This window comes from Columba livia, chromosome 4, assembly GCF_036013475.1.
Source record: "Columba livia isolate bColLiv1 breed racing homer chromosome 4, bColLiv1.pat.W.v2, whole genome shotgun sequence".
NCBI lineage: Eukaryota > Metazoa > Chordata > Aves > Columbiformes > Columbidae > Columba > Columba livia.
This window is the reverse complement of record NC_088605.1, coordinates 44,066,278-44,083,067: the sequence shown is the minus strand read 5'-3', so window position 1 is coordinate 44,083,067 and position 16,790 is coordinate 44,066,278. Positions and strand designations below refer to the sequence as shown.

Sequence of the window (16,790 nt, the reverse complement as noted above, 5' to 3'; positions counted from 1 at the left end):
TTGAAGGAAATCCCAGAAAGAATGAACTACAAACTGTTGAATACATAGTTCTAAGCAGGTAGTTCTTAAATTGCTAATCTTTCACTGAATGTGGATCTTTTCCCAGAATTTGATATAATGTTGTAATGTTAAAAACCTCTGTGATATGGAGAAGACAGTTATGTTTTTTTTTTTGTTTAATCTGCAACTCAGAGGATTAGCTTGTGTTCAGACAGTTTATTATATCTACCTTCTGTTTTTCCACATGGGCAATGAGCTCATCTAACTATTGCTGATCAGTTGAGTGCTTGTATCTGTCGTCTTTCCTTGCCTTTCCTTTCATGTTCCCACAAAATGACCTAAAATCTTCACATTTAACACTGCTCTCTAACTTACACTCTAAAATGGGTTGTGCTTTTTAAGACAAATCCTGCTATAGGAAAGGTCATGAGTCTTTTGTTTCTGAAGCCCTGGCTTGTTTAACATGACTGGGTTTAACAAGCTGGGCAGAGACCTGTTAAGCTGCTGGAAAGGAAGGCTGGTGACCTCCAGTGCAGGCACAAGAAAAAAGTGAGTTAGGTGTGGAAACTACTTTGCCAAGCTGTACTGCAGCAAGGTTAATCTGTGTGTGTTAAGGCTCTCTGGTCTTGGCAAATGGCTGCAGTGGCACAAGGTGCTATTGCATTCTCCCATGCTGTGCTGTAATTGTTTATTTGTAATTGTTTATTTGCTGGACATTTGTCACTTCCACGGTAGCACTGATAGAGTTTTGGAGCTCTCCTTGGTCTTGTCTGTATAAAGGTCAGTGGTATAACCATCTCTTTGCAGTAGTTAGTGTTAAGCTGTCAGACTTTACGCAGAAATGGTTATGGAGGGCTCATGTGTTCTAGCCCTCAGCTGTATTGAGAAAGCTGGAATATAGAGCTAGGAATTGGTAACTGCTTCAGTTCACTTGGCAGACAACTATAGTGACATGCATCTGAGCTCTTAGCTGATCTTGGCTTTTAGCCTGTAGGAAGGCTGCTCTCACATGGTAGCCAGTTGAAACAGTTTCAGGGGTGCTAACCTCTGCCTCACCAACTGTTAAGAGTTTCTAAATCACATCAAATTAAAGAGTTGGAAAGATTAACCCTCTCTGATTGTAAAGATATTTATGACATCTGACTGTGGATATACAGCATACTTACTAGGCACTAAAACAATTTCACATATGAGTACAAGTTCTCGAATGGGTAACACCTCATGACTGGGAGACTCCAGGATATGTCAGTCATCCAATGTGGACTAGATTGGAATACATTTAAGTTCAGAAGCAAGTCAGGTATTGAATGTTTGGGAATGCTTTGAATGGAACTAGTACAATAATGCGTATTTGAAACCCAGATTTTTCTATCTGTCACTTTACGGTGGCACTTGGTAACTGTAAAATGCCTATGTATAGCTGGACTGGATAATGGGTCCAGTGGTAAGTATGCAATGGAGAGGAAAATGAAAACAAAATATTGCATTTTGTAGTGGACATGGGTTTTCTGAAATAATGGGTCAGCTCAGTGAATCTATGTACACACTGACACTACATCTGCCTGATTTCTTTCTTTTTAAACAAAAAAACACAGGTAGAATGTCAAAGATGACTTTAACCTCTGAATTAAGCTTTGTTTACTGCTTAAATAAGTAATTGCATATTTATATTGAAATGTGATGTTGGCATGTGAACTAGAGACCTGATTGAAGCAGTGACTTTTCATTTGCATTACTGAAGCATTAAAAGTTTGCTATAATATAAACTTAATTGGAGTTGTAAACTTGGGCCATGTTTTGACTAAAAAAGAAAGTGAGAGTTTTGTTTGTTTTTTAATGAAGTTGTCCTGAATCTATAAATGTTAAGTAGGCTTCTGGTGAGACTACTCTGGTAGACTTCATCTTGGGAGAAAGTCAGGTCCATTATAAAGGACTTCTTTATACAGTGTTTTACTGGGGAACACTGAAGGAGCTTGACCAGTCCTTACCTTCTCATGAGGAGAAAGGTTTCTAATTACTCTAAATAGATAATTGTTACATAAGCTTGCTGACTGAAATTTTAATTTGTTTCTGTCACTGAATCTTCAATGTGTGAAGCGTTTTCCTATTACATGACAAGGTTGCAGCTGGCTTTTTCTTTTTTTTCCCAAAATATTTTATGATTGACACACTGCTACTTGGCAGTCAAATCTTAGCATGTTACTGGGTGTGGTCAACTGTAATTATGTATGAACGTGGCTGTATAAACTTTTAAAGTCTAATATAATACCAGTATTTTTGAGAGAATGTTTAGGATCCTATGTGAGTAGTTAGAGTGGTTGGCCTGCTTTAAGGAGGAGACTATTTCATAACTTAATGACTATTTATACATTCAAAGTCCTATGCAATTGGTGGTAAATAGAATGTAACTCTCTTGCATAGTGTCTTGCAGCAGGGTTAGGTTTGCCCATGCCAGTCAGCTACAGGACTGTGGTTTGGTTGGTTTAGTATGTAGCCTTTTTCATTGAAAAGGTATTATGGTGTGAGTGATTTAATTACCCCGATCTGATGTACAGGGTCTTAAGACATGTCTCTTCCTTCCCTTTCCAGTGAAATTTGAAAATAAATTTATATAACACTTCAAAATTCAGTGCTAGTTACTGGAAAGCTACCTTCTACCCTGTCTATGAGAGAGGGCTAAGGAAAGTGTTTTGGATGGAATAGACAAATTATAATAACAACAAGAGGAGCAAAACATATTTTTGGCTATAACTAGAGAAAAATGCCGGAGCTGACGTTATATCCGTCCATGTTATCACTTCATTCAATCTGAGTCAGGATTTCCTGGCATTCATCTAGGCAGAGGCAATGGACTTTGCTGTTCATGCTATAGCATGAGAGATCAGACATGGCTTCTTGTGTACATGTTGTTTCCCATAGCCCGTATCAGTAAATTTTCATAAATATTCAACATACTTTTTTTTCTTCATTCTTTCCATGATTATTGCAGAGTAACATTTCAGTTACAGTCTCTATTTTTAAATAATCAAAAACTGTACTGCTCTTACAGCAGTTAAATATAACCATTTACAGAGGGCTCACCAATATGTTAGCTGATCAAAAACACCTGGGCTGGTTCAGCTCTCAGCACTGCTAGAGAGCTGTACCTGATATCTTGCATTTCATATATTATGATTTTATGAGGATGCATGTGGAACCAGGGAATTGTGTTGTTGCATATGCACTTTTGGGTGCACTTCTGAAGCAATTTTGCTTGGAAGTAGGGTAGGAGGTCCCTGGGTAACACTTCCCCCTAGCCCTGCTTCTAGCCCTGCTTGACAGTGTTCTCTTGTGTGGTGGGGGTGCGTGTTCTGAACAAGGATGAGGAGTGGCTTTGCAATGCTTTCCACACCCCTGGAGACAGTACCTGAAACTTATTTGGTTGTAAAGTGTGAGAGAGAATGCTGTGTCTTCTGAAGTTTACAAAGCCCTCTTGTGAACGTAGCCTTTTCATAGCAGGAGTGGAGGAAACCCGTAAATAAATTGTTTCTGTTAATATGCAGGTGTTTTTAGTTACTTGGAGTGAAGGTGTTTGTGTGTGTTTTAGCAAAATGAGTATTTTTTCCCTTAGCTAGAAGAAATTAGGGGGGATGTTCAACATCAAACATTGTTCATATTGCTGTATCAGTTAGCATTAATATGTATTTACTTACGTCTAAAATGATATTGTTTCTTGGTTTTTATTATTTTTTTCGTATTCTAAACCTACTCCTTTGAACAGAGGCTTGAAAGCTGTGTACAAACTTTTTCTTCTTAAATTAAAAAAAAAAAAAAAGGGCTTTACAGAAGAGGGAGAAGAAACAGGAAAGAGCAGGCAACCAAACCCGTGCCTCAGGATACCACCCCTGAGGTGTGGTGGGGATGTCTGAGCTGGCCTGCTCATTTACGTGGCAGATACTAGGGTCTGAGGTATGTCAGTGCTTTCATACAGTGCTGAAATGCAACAAGAGCTGCTACAGTGTTATAAATACCAGATTCTGCCTTGTGTTATTGCTCAAAATTCTCCTTCAGATGTGCAATGTGTAGTTCTTCCTTCTGCTCAAGAGAAGGTGGGGAAAAGCAGAGGCAGTAAAGCTGGTAGGATGAGAGATTTCTATTCATCTCATTTTCTGGCAGAGGCAGTTCTCAGACGTGCCTTGGCAGTGTCTGTATTTAGTAGCTGTGTTCCTGGACGCTGGCCCAGTCACAAGGTGCCGCTGGAACAAGTGACATGGGAATGATGCCTGAGCTAAGACCTGGTGCTGGAGGAAGTGGGGTGGCCCGGCTGGCCAGTCGGCCTGTGCCCCAGTTCTTGGCAGGGCTGCTGGACCCTGCACTGCCTGCTGCTGTTTGGCTCAACCTCTTCAGCTCCAGTGAAAGCTGGAAGTTGGTTACTAGGGGTGCCTTTAAAACCTAAACCGGAAAGCAAAACCAAACCAAAACCCTGGAGTTTTTTAAAAATATAAAGTTTATTACTATGAATCTTCTTCTGCAAAATAGTGGACTTAATTTAGATCAACTGAGCTCACTAGCTGTTAGAAGCTATGGGGCTTAGGGAGAAAAGTGGGATGGAAGGGGAAGAGTTGATTAGGGCTAAGCAAGGCTTTCTGTACTGAGGGAAAAACTAGGTGATGGATCTATGGTGCTAATCTGATTTCACACTTCAGATTTCTTTGTTTGAAGTCCTAGTTTAACAAAAATAAACACACTTTTCTGAATACACAAATACATGTTTTCTTAAACGCAAATATATGCATTTTTTTGTGCAATTACAAGTCTTGAGCTCTTCTCTTTGCTAATAAGGAATTCTATTCCTGGCACTAGTAACTGAGAACACTGTCTCTGTGCTGTTTATGGTACTACTTCAAACGCATTGTACTTGTTGGTTTTTTTTGTTGGGTTATGTGTGTGGTGTGTTTTGTGTGTGGTGTTTGTTTGTTATGTGTGGGGATTTTTGTTTTGTTTGTTTAGGCTTTTTTACATTATCACTGAGGCACTGTATGAAACCTAGCTCCCAAACTCCTGACTTGGAGATAAGCCAATGAATAGTGAATCCAAACTTATGAAGTTGTCTGAGTTGTGAAACACTGGTTTAATAGGCTGTTCTTGATGTTTGTGGAAAGCTGATGCGTGCAATTTATGGTGACCTTAACTTGTATAGATCTGTTTGTTAGCCTCTATCAGGTGTGTGTGGGTTTTGTGGTAATTTTTTGCATGTGCATGTGATGGCATTGCTTTCTAGCAACAGAGATGATGGAAAATGCTTCCAACCTTGTAAAAATCCAGTATATTCTCCTCTGCTAAGACAGGAGTCTGTGAAATTCTAACTTTTCAGTGAACAAACATATCAAATGTTGTTTTGCTTTTCATACAGTAATATAGAGAATTTTTTTTTAATTAAAAAAATAAAGGTCACCTTTCTGTACAGTGATCTGTTATCAAGAACTTTATTTTTCTCTACTAATACTCTCTCCTACAGGAGAACCTGAACTGAAGAAAGAGAGAAGTGCTGCAAATAACATGTTCCTTCACTTGTTGCCTGACTAATCTGCAATGTATCCTGCCTAACTTGTGTGAAACCAGTAACTATGTATCATGCTTGAACAAGGTGGTTCATCAAAGGTTAATAGTGCTTTACCATATTAGGACTACGTTAGATCATTGCAGAAAAAGAATGTGGTGTGGCATCAGCACAACTCTTCCATATCCAAGGTTTTAAAAAGAGGAGCGATGCAGGGTAAATAGTTCAAATTGGGAGGGAGGAAGGGAACCCACATCAACTACATAAGCTATTCAACAGACTAAAAGAGGGAAATTCATCATTAAGCAATCCAAAATAGATTCTGCTTCACCTTTAAACATGTGTTTTGGCACATATCCTGGATGTCTGGGTCGTAGGCATTTTTTGTGTATCAATTTTGCTAAGTGTATGTTTTGCAAAAACAAATGCTCACTGAAACAGCAGGTATGATTCAAACTTTCTGTTTTCCCACACTTCTTTGGCCTGCTTATAAAAGTTGTTTGGAAAATAAAACCTTGTTGGGGGCTCTGCCAATATTCTGTTAGATTTGAAAACAGTGCTTAAGTTTTAGTGGACAGCTGTGACTCCTGCAGAAAATTATTCTTAACTAGAACCCCAAATTTTCTTGTTGAAGTGTTACCTTGAGTTGAAATAGTTTAGCCGATTGTCTTGCAGTGGAGATGAAGGACAGGAAATGACCTACAAGCAGAGCAGGTGACATGCTGTCACATAGCCTAGAAAAAGTGTGATTAACTCTGCTTCCCAGAGGATTATATCTCGAGAGCAGGACACTTTCTTCTCTTTTCTATATCTACTCCTTTAATTCAGAGTGTTTTTCATATGTGGGTTTGCATTTCTTTCAGAAACCATTCTATGGATTTTTTGGTGGTAATTCCCCAGGTATTTTGGGATTTATAGTATCCTACAGATGAGGCAGAGTTGTGAAGTGTGTCTGCTTAATAAGCTTATAGGAGTTCCTAGTCCTGGTCTCTGTGAATCAAGTATTGTGGTCATTTAACTGAATGTTTCAGAATTTTGTATTTGTTTGTGGAAAAGATAGGACAGAAGTGAAATGCTATCCATCGCTTATCTTAGCGTAGGAACCTAGCCATCAGTTGCGTGTTCCATTTGCACTTCAGAGGTGACTGATGTTTAAAACAGTCCTCCTCAATGAGGTGAGGTCTAGGAGTTGCCCTCCCCTTGATCTTTGAATAAGGTGAGAACAGGCTAAAGCTTTTCATTTGTTTCCCTTGCTTGACAGGAGGAGTAATTGTGATCTGGTACTTGTCACTACTCTGGGAATTGAAGCAGAGGGTTTTGGTATTGCTATAGGCTTCCCTCTGCGATTGAGCAAGTTGTTGAACCTCACCTTGCTCTAGTTTTCTGCTCGACTTTTATCCAGTGTTTAGAGGTTGGGGTTTACTCAGATTACAAAATCCTTTTAAGAAGGGTGCTGTGCTATTTGGCAGGTAGCACGTAGGACCGGGTTTTGAAATCTTTGTTTTCTAATTCTACTGCTGTATTATTGTGTGAGCATTAGCCAAATTATTTCCCCTTTTTTAATCTGGAAGGGAAATAGCACTATGGCTGTTATCTTATAAAATGTCTAAAACTTTACCAATGGCAGGGGAGAAGCTATGTAAGACATGAATTATGAGCAGACGTGTGGATAACTTTTTTTAAAGCAGGGACAGGGAAGAGGACTTTGTTCTGCAGTGGAATTACCGGAGTCTGAAGAAAACATCACGTTCCTTTGTTCTGTTTGAAAACTTAAATTTTCTTAGTCAGAAGTATTTCATTAGGTATTTTGGTCATCAGTACTGCCATTAAATTGGTTTAATAGGCGTATGACTATAAATTCTCATCAAACAAGTTGATGTCTGTGACAAACTTGTTTTGGTTGTTTTCCCTTTTTTTAAAAACTTTTCAAAATAGTAGTTTCAAATTCTTGGCCAAGTGTAAATACTGTTTGTTCTTAAAAGTAAAAGCATTACAGCACAGAATATCTAGTGTGTTTCTGGTGTTGGTCATTTCTTTTTAAGTGATAACCATATGTCAATGATGACAGATTCATATTTGCTTCTAAGCTATATGAGGTTGCTAGGGGTTGTCAGATGACGCTTGCTCACATGAGAGCCATTAACAGGGTGTTGTAGCCACTGTTAGAACAACCTTGCAACTAAGGGCGAGTCACTGCAAAAGCAACTATGCTTTTTATTTTTTTAAGAGGCCATATGGTTGGGTCTTGTGACTACATAATTGCCAGCTACCTAATCACATACCAGGAAACAAACATAGTTAAAGTCAATATTAGCTGTTGTATCTGCTACAGCTTTGTGCCAGCCCTGGTAGGAAAATCTCTGACAGCAGCAAGAGCAAGTCTACGGTGGCTTCTGAAACTTGAAAGTCATGTCTACTCCTCTGCCTGGAATAACTGCAGCAATACATTAGCTACAGCTGTCTTTCCGCATTAATGGCTTATAGAATATATGAAGATCTCTTTGCCTTTTTTTCCCCTAACAGGAAATTGAGCAGACTATGTTCCTGTATAGGGAAGAAAGCTGATGGTAAATTACCATTGTTAATGTTGAATCTCTAGTAGAAAAAGCAGCTTGAGGCTGTGTCTCTTCAGTGGGTATTTAATTTCCTTGGAGGAGCTTTACAAGAGGATTTGTAGCAAAAGAAAATGTGTGGGGGTACATCAAAAGCTGCAAATGGCACAGGGGGACAAATAGAAAGAGCAAGAGACAGCAATGATGTACTACTTGGAAAGAATCTCTCTTGTACCAAATTGGATGAAAGGATTAGAAAATCTTTGAGAGACCAAAGTGTCAGCTGTGTAAGCAAAGTGACTAGACTGCTGCAAAACAGGTATGCATATAACTTTTTGATATATGTGATTTTTGATGGCGAATGGGCATTTTTAGTTGCTATTAGTGTTATAATCATGTGCCTGAAAGACTGTTTTTTAAATAATTGCAAGTTCTATTAGGTTATTCTTGCTGATGAAGGTGATACTGATACTCCAGAAAGTCTTCCCTGTTGTTTGAAACTGAATCTGCATTCTTGACTCTGATGTGTAAGATTTCTGTATATGCAAACTGCAGCATGAAGGATAATTGACTTTCTTTTCAGTTAAGGTTAAATAATCTTACCTTCTCTTTCTAGTTTTCTAATTAGTTTCCCCTCTCTGTTTTTTTCTCCCCCTCTCCTATGTTAGTGGGTCAAATAGTAGCAGTTTGCAGAACAGGAAGGAGAGAATGCTGTGAAGTGGGGGAGGAGTGGAGAGGGGAACCCTCTGCTTTCCTTGTAAATGACCTCTAGATCAAGCATTACATTAAAGTAATCTGGATGATGAATAGTGTTTCTTTCACTTTTTTGTGGTATTTTTTTTAAGGTATGTGCCAGCCTGTCTCCAATGTCTGAGCCTCTACTGCTACGTAACTGTGTTGAAAACATGGTTCAAGGCAACTTTTTCCAAATTCTAACACCCAAAAGTGTTAGAAGAAACATTCTACTTTCAGGATTGCTGATCTAAGAAGCAGAAAAATATACGGTTCAGCCTTTCTATTTTTCTAGCCTATAGATGTTGCACTGGAGTAGTGAGCGGTTAGTCACTTTCAAAAATATTTTAAGATCAGCTGAAGTAGTTTTTGAATATAAAGAAATAGGTCACTCTTCAGTTATTGCATGCATGCCGATTAATATAAAGGTGAATCAAAAGCTTTCTTTGTAACCATTAGGGTTTGGAGATCTATATGAACTGAAATTACTGATTTATGGCAGAATAGGGCAAACTTTTCGTGGCTTTTTTTCCAGAAAAAAATTAGTCTGCTTCCCCTAAGTGAGATCTTGCCTCCATGTTGCATATCTGTAAGGGAAGAAGTGTTGAACAAGCCAAAGGGAAGTAGCTTATATGCCAAAGTAAGATAAAAATGAGGGAAACTTAAACTTAATATGGAATCTGGGGAAAAAAACTTGGCAGGATATCTCTAAGCTATTCCAAACATATGACTGTAGTGTTTTACTGTCTTTAGTAGACCTAGTTTTCTTGTTGTATGAATGTAGACAGCTTGAGTCTATTTATTTTGACTTGAAGATGATACTTATTTGTTCTACCATTTTCCAGATGCAGGAAAGATCTGCTCTGAAGGTGAGGCTAGATAAGCTGAGCTGTTGAAACAGCTCCACTGATACTGAAGGGAGTGATCACATCCCCTCTTCTTTTGCTTTCTGGCATCATGCTCTTGTCTTTTTTTTTTTTTCCCCTTGTGCTGGCCTTGGCCTTTCCATTCTGTCTGAACTGGCTGTCCTTAGGGACTCAGTTCGGCTCACTAAGCAGGCAGAAAACTGAGTTGGGAACAAGAAAACCCAATTAATATTCTAACTAGCCTCAATACTTATTTGAAGTGTATAGGGAATATTTTATTTGTGCCCTTTCCTAAAGGTATATAGCTCCATAGCTGAAGTGAGGTAGTGTAACTCATGCTGCCACCAAGAGGTGGAGGTTCCATTGCCTCCTACTTCTTCCTTCTTTTTTCCAGCTATGTTTCTGATCCACTTCCAGTTGCTGGGACAGACAGTTGTTGCTGTTGCAGAGAACTTGGTTAGTTTACAGAAAGGTCCAGCAATTACCAGAGCAGACATGAGTAATAGGAAGGGTCACATAGTTAGAAAAAGAGGATAAATTATATGTGGGGTTTTTACTTCTCTGGTCAAATAAGAAAACATTGTGTTTGGTCAAAATAGCCACATTTAACCTGAAATCCAAACATCTGTGCAAGCTCATGTCAATTCAGCTAATTTTTAAGCATATGCAGGACATGGCATAATGCTTTGATTTTAAGACAAAGTGAAACATTTCAGTTAGCTGTCAGTCTCTTCACTTCCTTACCTTTCTAGGGTCTAGTGTTATCAAAAACCTGTTTTGTCATTTTGCAGTACATTGGTGCTCACGTGGCTTAAAAAAAAAATACTGTAATTTTATTCATTTGTTTTGTAAGTCACTTAGCAATATGTATTCCTTCATCATGCCTGTTTTTATCATTCTGTTTATTAAGTAGTTCTTAAAGAGGAATTGAACCCGTATGGTCTTTCTTGTATAAGCAGCATGAGAAAATTTTTACATAAGCAGGGGTAATGTGAATGATGTTTCAGTTAGCATTTAGCAAAACTTATTTTTGAAGGCTGTTTTAAACTGACTGAAAGAAGCAACAGTTGTTATCTGAAAGTAGTGATTGTTGCATGTTTGTTCTTGCTAAACATTCATAAGAAATATGAATCCCTGGGGGTTGTATAGTTTTGTTATCAGAAGTAACACTTTCAGCAGTAGGTACATATGCAAAACTGCTTTTATTATCTAACTCTCACATGGCTTCCTTCAGTATTTACATATGGCTGGGTAAGCCGTTTTAGACAGAAGCAGAGAAAAAGAAAACAGTGTGCCAGTTCAGATTTTTACCAATTGAATATAAAGAAAACAACTGAGTCTTGAGATATGAAGTAGGATAGTGTTGGGAGGGGTTGGTGAAGAGCTAAAAGGGCACTTTTGATATGAATAAATGTTGATATTTTTTATAATTGGACATGGAGTAGACTTTGAATATCATAATGTGAGGCAATTGGAAAATAAGGGGCTTCTTTTTGTAAGCGTGTATAGGATTTGCTTTCTTGTCCAAAAGTGGAAGAATTAATAACTTTGTTACAGAATTGTGAATGAAAAATACAAAATTCAGTCTAGTCATGTGCAAATTCTGGTGCAAGCTTTTTGCGTAACACGTTCAGAATCTTCTCTTTCCTCATCTTCTACCTATCTCCCACAAATGTATTGTGGAGATTTTTCTTTTATTGCCTTAAAGTAAACTTTAGTTGATGTTGTGACCTTGAACCAGGAGGGGAAAGAGTCTGTCATCTTCACCATCTATTTTTGGAGGATAGAAATATATCCCCTGTGGTCAGACTTGGTGGTTGAAGTTGGTTAGTGAATTAACAAGTAATTGGCCTAAGTGAACCTATATGCTTATAGGTTGCCTGTGAGCATAGGTGCCTTTTTTTCCTTGGGGAAAAGCAGATTAAAATATTGCTGTTGCGTATTTCAGATGTTTTGATCTTGCTTTTTGAAAATAACTGATGGAAGAGTGAAAGGTGTGTTGGTTTTTTTTATTATTAGTCAAACCCTTAAGCTATTCTAACATCTAAAGGAGTGTTAAGCTATACAGTGCAGAAGTGTGGTGGATGTCTTTTTTTCATTAAATGATATTTTGTGCAAGAGAATCATTGCTTTTTCAAAGACTGTATGTGAAGAAGAAACAGAAAAAAGCACATGCCTTTCAACATTGCTAAATAAGCAAGAAGCTGATATAAAGATAAGTAATGATTTGGGGTTTTGGTTTTTACACATGTGGAAATGGAGCTGACCAATGAGTCTGTGTACTCTCTGTGTTCTTCAGTGCTGTTTTTAGGACAAGACTGAATACTCCCACTGTCCCTGTTTTGAGGGTTGTATCTAATATATAAGCTGGCTTGAACAATAAAGGGTGGCAATACTGTAAGCTGTCTGCTCATCACCTTTTGTGACAGGAAAGAACATCTTGGTCATCTGACTAGTCTTGGGCCTGGTGTTAGATTCCACATGGAAGTAGTATGACTATGAGTTTATGTGCCCATGTAACTTGCCTATAGATGTCCTTGATCTTATCAAATGAGGCTTTAGAAGGATGAAACTCTTCTGTAATGTGCAAGACTGTTACAGAAACTGCATTTGTGTCCTGAGTAATACAAAGCCTGAAAGCAAAGACTTCATTAAAACATGTATGATATTTGATTAATACCTAAGAAGCATTATCTGAAGTTACTTCCCTAGATTAGTTACATAAAACTCCTGATGTTAGATTTTATGTAACTTCTTAGCTTGTTGCTATCTGGTACTAGAATCTGTTTGAAGTTCTGAAAGATTGCAGCAATCTTTAATTCTGGCATGCTGTGTGGAAAAGGCACCTCAGGAGGTTGTGAAATTGGCTTCTACTTCAGCATTTGTTATAAAACCTAGTTTGCATCTTATACAGAAGTTGACACTCCACAAACAACACAAAGTGTGCTTTACTGCACTGTGTGGGAGTTTACCGGTTCATAAGGAAACCTAAATTCATTCAACACAAGTATCGAGCATGCTTTTAGCTTGCTCTTACTTATAATTTAAGGCCATAGAGATGTACCTTCTCTTTATTAAAAGGAGGGGAGACCCATGGCCTTTTTAAGAAAGCAGCAGTTACTTCAGGAATTATTATGTTATTGTCTGTTGCAGAAAGTGTGTATAACTGTAGCTGTGTAACTGAAGAGGTATGAGAGTATCTGGTACTGAAGAGCACCAAATTTGTGAGGCAGAGTAGAATGAAGTCTGTTGATGGCTCTGACTTCTCTTACATGGTGCATAACTGGATTTTTTTAATAGCGTTGCACAGGCAGTGGGCTGAGAAACTAGTAACAGGCATTTAAAACAGATGGTGTAGTTGCAGCTCTCTGAGTATGTGAGGTGTGTAGGATCCTTGTTGGGCAACTATCTACAACGGTATCAGGTCTGATCTCATGCAGGCTAACTTAATGATGTGATTCCCTTTGAAAGGGAAGACTTGAAAAGAAATCTGCCTGGCACTCTTAGCATTTTGGAGGCAACATGGTGCAAACACTTCATCAAGTTTCTTCACTGTTGATGGCAAAACTGCCTTTAGCATTATTACATGATCTGCCTTTGATGTATCTTGGACCCTTGCATATTATGAGTATAGAATATACTTCTATCAGAGTACCTTACAGTGGAGATAGGTATCTGGTTTATTCTGCCCCAAGGTATTTAAAACTAGAATCAAACCTTCCAGATTGAGGTCTTTCAGCTTTGAAAAAGGTGCCTATTTAGGCTCATTTTTCTTTCTAGCTACACAGAAAGGGGGGTTGATCCCTGAAATTAAAAATGGAGCACAAAGAAGAAACTAAGCTGGCTTTACTTATAATTATTTTAATTTGCAAGTCTTCAAGTGTGCGCCTAAAGCTGTTGCCCATGGTTACATTAGTGACTTTGGCAGGAGTTGATGGTGTTTCCCTCACTATTGATTTATGGCTATTAACAGAGCATGGTATAAAAGCAATAGCCATATAGAGGTTTTGTGCTCTTCCCTTAATTCTTTACCTTGTCTGTAGGGCATAGTTTGGAAAAATTCCTAAGTGAAACATCTTTTTGAATGGGAGATGAGCATAGCCTTGACTGAAGTCTGTTATGCAATTTGTTAAACCAACAACTATTAATAACAGTTGTACTCTCACCCCCTAGATGCAGTCCACCTGGGTCAGGGATGAGGCAATGTGGCTGAGCACCAGTGCTCTGTGGCACTGCTTTATGCAGTAGGAGGGTTTTTTCCATTAATTCTGGTTTGTCAGCTACATAACATGAAAAGCATTTTCTGTAGCTGAACCTGAGGCCAAGCAAATCTCCATGGTCTGACATGCAGACCGACTCCCTTTGGAATTAAGACATAAAGTCTTTTGCCATCACAGCCATGATCAGTTGTATTCCTCAGCTTCCTGCAGTAGCATGAGGAGGCAAGTTGTGTGCTGTGGTCTGAGGAACAGGCATATTCTGGCTTGAGAGAGTTGTTTTGCCTCAGGATGAATCTCAGTGGTATCTTGGTTTCATGTACTAAATAAGTTTCATCGTAGCTGGAGACCAAGTCTCAGTAATCTATGATTGCTCTGTAAACCCTGAAACATCTCAGAAAAGAAAGGAGGAAAATAATGGAACAACATTCCATTATAAGAGTTTGTTATAAGAGTTAAACTCTGGAAAAATCATAACTTATATTGAAAGGAAAAAGTCAAAAGGAATTGGATTTGTGTTGCTTGGAGAAGAGAAGGATGAGGGAGGGTGAAAGGTTGTTGTAAAGAAGATGATAGTCCATTGTTCTTTATTGTCACAGAGAGAATTGCATTAAATAATACACGTACTTTGCAATAAGGATAATCCAAACTCTGCATGGAGAAAGGAGTAAATTTAAGAGTAGTTAAGCCATGGAGCAGATTGCTGAGACAGTTTTGTGTTCCCTTTCTGGAAAATTTTGAAGAAAGGTTGAATGAAAATTGGTCTGGCTGTGCCTGCCTGTTTATCAGTGACACTGGGCTTAAATGCTTCTTGGAGTTCCTTTTTGGCCAGAGCTCTGTGATCACAGCCTGATTCTTGTAAATGCTGAATAAATGTGTTTGTGTTTGCTGAATACCTGTTTCTTCTCTTAAATAATCCTGCACACTCTTTTAACATCTTGTGTTTATAATCTGCAGCTGGTCCTGTTCAGAGTTTGACTCGAATGAAATCCGCCTGATTGTTTACCAAGACTGTGAGAGGAGAGGCAGACAGGTCTTATTTGACTCTAAAGCAGTCCGCAAAATCAATGAAGCTGTCGTTCAGGTATGAAATGCTAATTTTGCTTTTGTCCTACTGCTTGTTTGTTTCCATTCCCAAAAGCAGGAATTTTAAAATGACAGTGTCAACTTCTTAATCTTTCTTGTGATCTTTCACTTGATCTTGATTTTGTGATAGTTACAACAAGAGTGTGTTAGATTCAAATAACGCTGTGAACACATCTGATATTTGGTATTTAAAATATAAATATGGTATTGAAGCTTAAATATTTAGGCCTGATTTACTCTCAAAGCAATCTATACCCCTTTAAACTGAGTATTTCCTTAGCCTTTTTAGTGTTGACTGGGGTTGCATTTTGTTGTTAGCCCTGGTTGTGCAGTCTCATTGTTCAAGTGATGTCTAGCATGTCTCTAAATGTGGTTGTCTTTGGTGTTTGGATTAGCAAAGTTATTAGCTTTATGTGAATTAAAACCACTACACTTCGCCTAACCATGGACTGACGCATGTCAATACGTGGCCATGTAAGTTTTGGTGACACATGGAAGCAAGAGTAGATGCTGTTAAGACGTAAATTATTTGTGCTGCTGTCCAGGCACACAAACTGTGGAGTAATGCTTCCAGCAAACTTAGGTGATTTTAAGACAAGTAAAACAGTGGTATTTCTCATTTGGGTTGATATGGGGTTTTTGCTGTTGTTGTTGGGATGGTTTTGTTTGGTTATTTTTGTTTTGTTTCTATGTGTGCTTGTGGTGGTGTGGTTTGTTTGTTTGGTTTTTTAACAAGCTCTGTTTCTCTTCTAATTAGTTATTTCAATTTTTTGTTTTGTTTTGACGTTTTTGTTACAACCAGCAGCTTCAGCCTGTCAAACTAGCATTGTTTATTGTAAAATCACTAGCTATTACTACCTGACCTTTAAAGGTCCCTTCTAACCCAAACTATTCTATGATTCCATGATGTACTAATGGTTGTGACTTGTAGAAATTACTTATGGAGATGCTTAAAAACCAGCAATCTGTATTTCAGTCACACTGCAAATATACCATTGTGCCAAATCAGTAAGACTGATGAGCATGATCAGCTGATAACTGATCATCTGCTTAAGAGGGTAAATGGGTCAGACTGGTCTGTTTAATCCTGCTTCTCCCTTCTCCCCTCCTTCTCCCTGCCCCCAAATTAAGGTTGTGATTTTGTATCTTAAAATAGATATAAAACACACAGTTTTTGAGGAAGAAATCTGTTTCTGGCTTCACTTAAATACTCAAATTGTTCTTCTTGCTTGAATACTTTAAAGGAAAAGTTAATTGCAAAATGCCATACCAAAAACTCCATGAAATGCTGACATAAAACAGATTATAACCTCCCTTATGATACGGACTATAATCTGTTTTCTAGCCAGACAGTAATCTAGATACCATTCTAAAAACAAACAAACAAAAACAAACAAAAAAAACCCACCAAAACAAAGCACTTTGAATCATGCAAACACTTAGGTGTTAAAAGTTATCTTGAATGTTTGTTTGTATGTGTTTGGTGTGTTATCAAACAATGAGCCTAAAGCTTGATTCATTTAAAGCTGAGGCAAAGTTACTCTCAAATGCAGTCCTGTTTAAACTGAAGTCAAGAAAGTGTGTGTGTGTGTGTACTGTGCATTCATCCATTTTCCTGAAATACAATAAAGCTTATTCACACTGAATACTCAAAATACATGGTTTGTATGCAGTAAGCTTACCTGGGGGAACTAGCAGGACTATATTCCATGTAACCATATGTTTGTTTAATATATTGCGTTTCTTTTCAATGTTCTTAATCTAGTCTCCAGTTTTCTGCAGATGACATATATCAGAC

The 16,790-nt window shown here is 38.1% G+C and overlaps 1 protein-coding gene across 4 annotated transcripts in view; it reads left to right on the top strand.

Moving 5' to 3' along the window:
* Window positions 1–16,790, top strand: part of FNIP2 (folliculin interacting protein 2) — a 52,131-nt gene that overhangs the window by 7,730 nt on the left and 27,611 nt on the right. For 2 of the 4 annotated variants that reach the window (XM_065061444.1, XM_065061445.1), the window contains exon 2: window positions 14,864–14,990. In XM_065061444.1, the coding sequence (XP_064917516.1) occupies window positions 14,864–14,990 (127 nt within the window). Of the gene's footprint in view, window positions 1–724; window positions 8,411–14,863; window positions 14,991–16,790 lie in introns of those variants that run through there. The other 2 variants (XM_005507852.3, XM_005507853.3) reach the window with 2 other exon arrangements.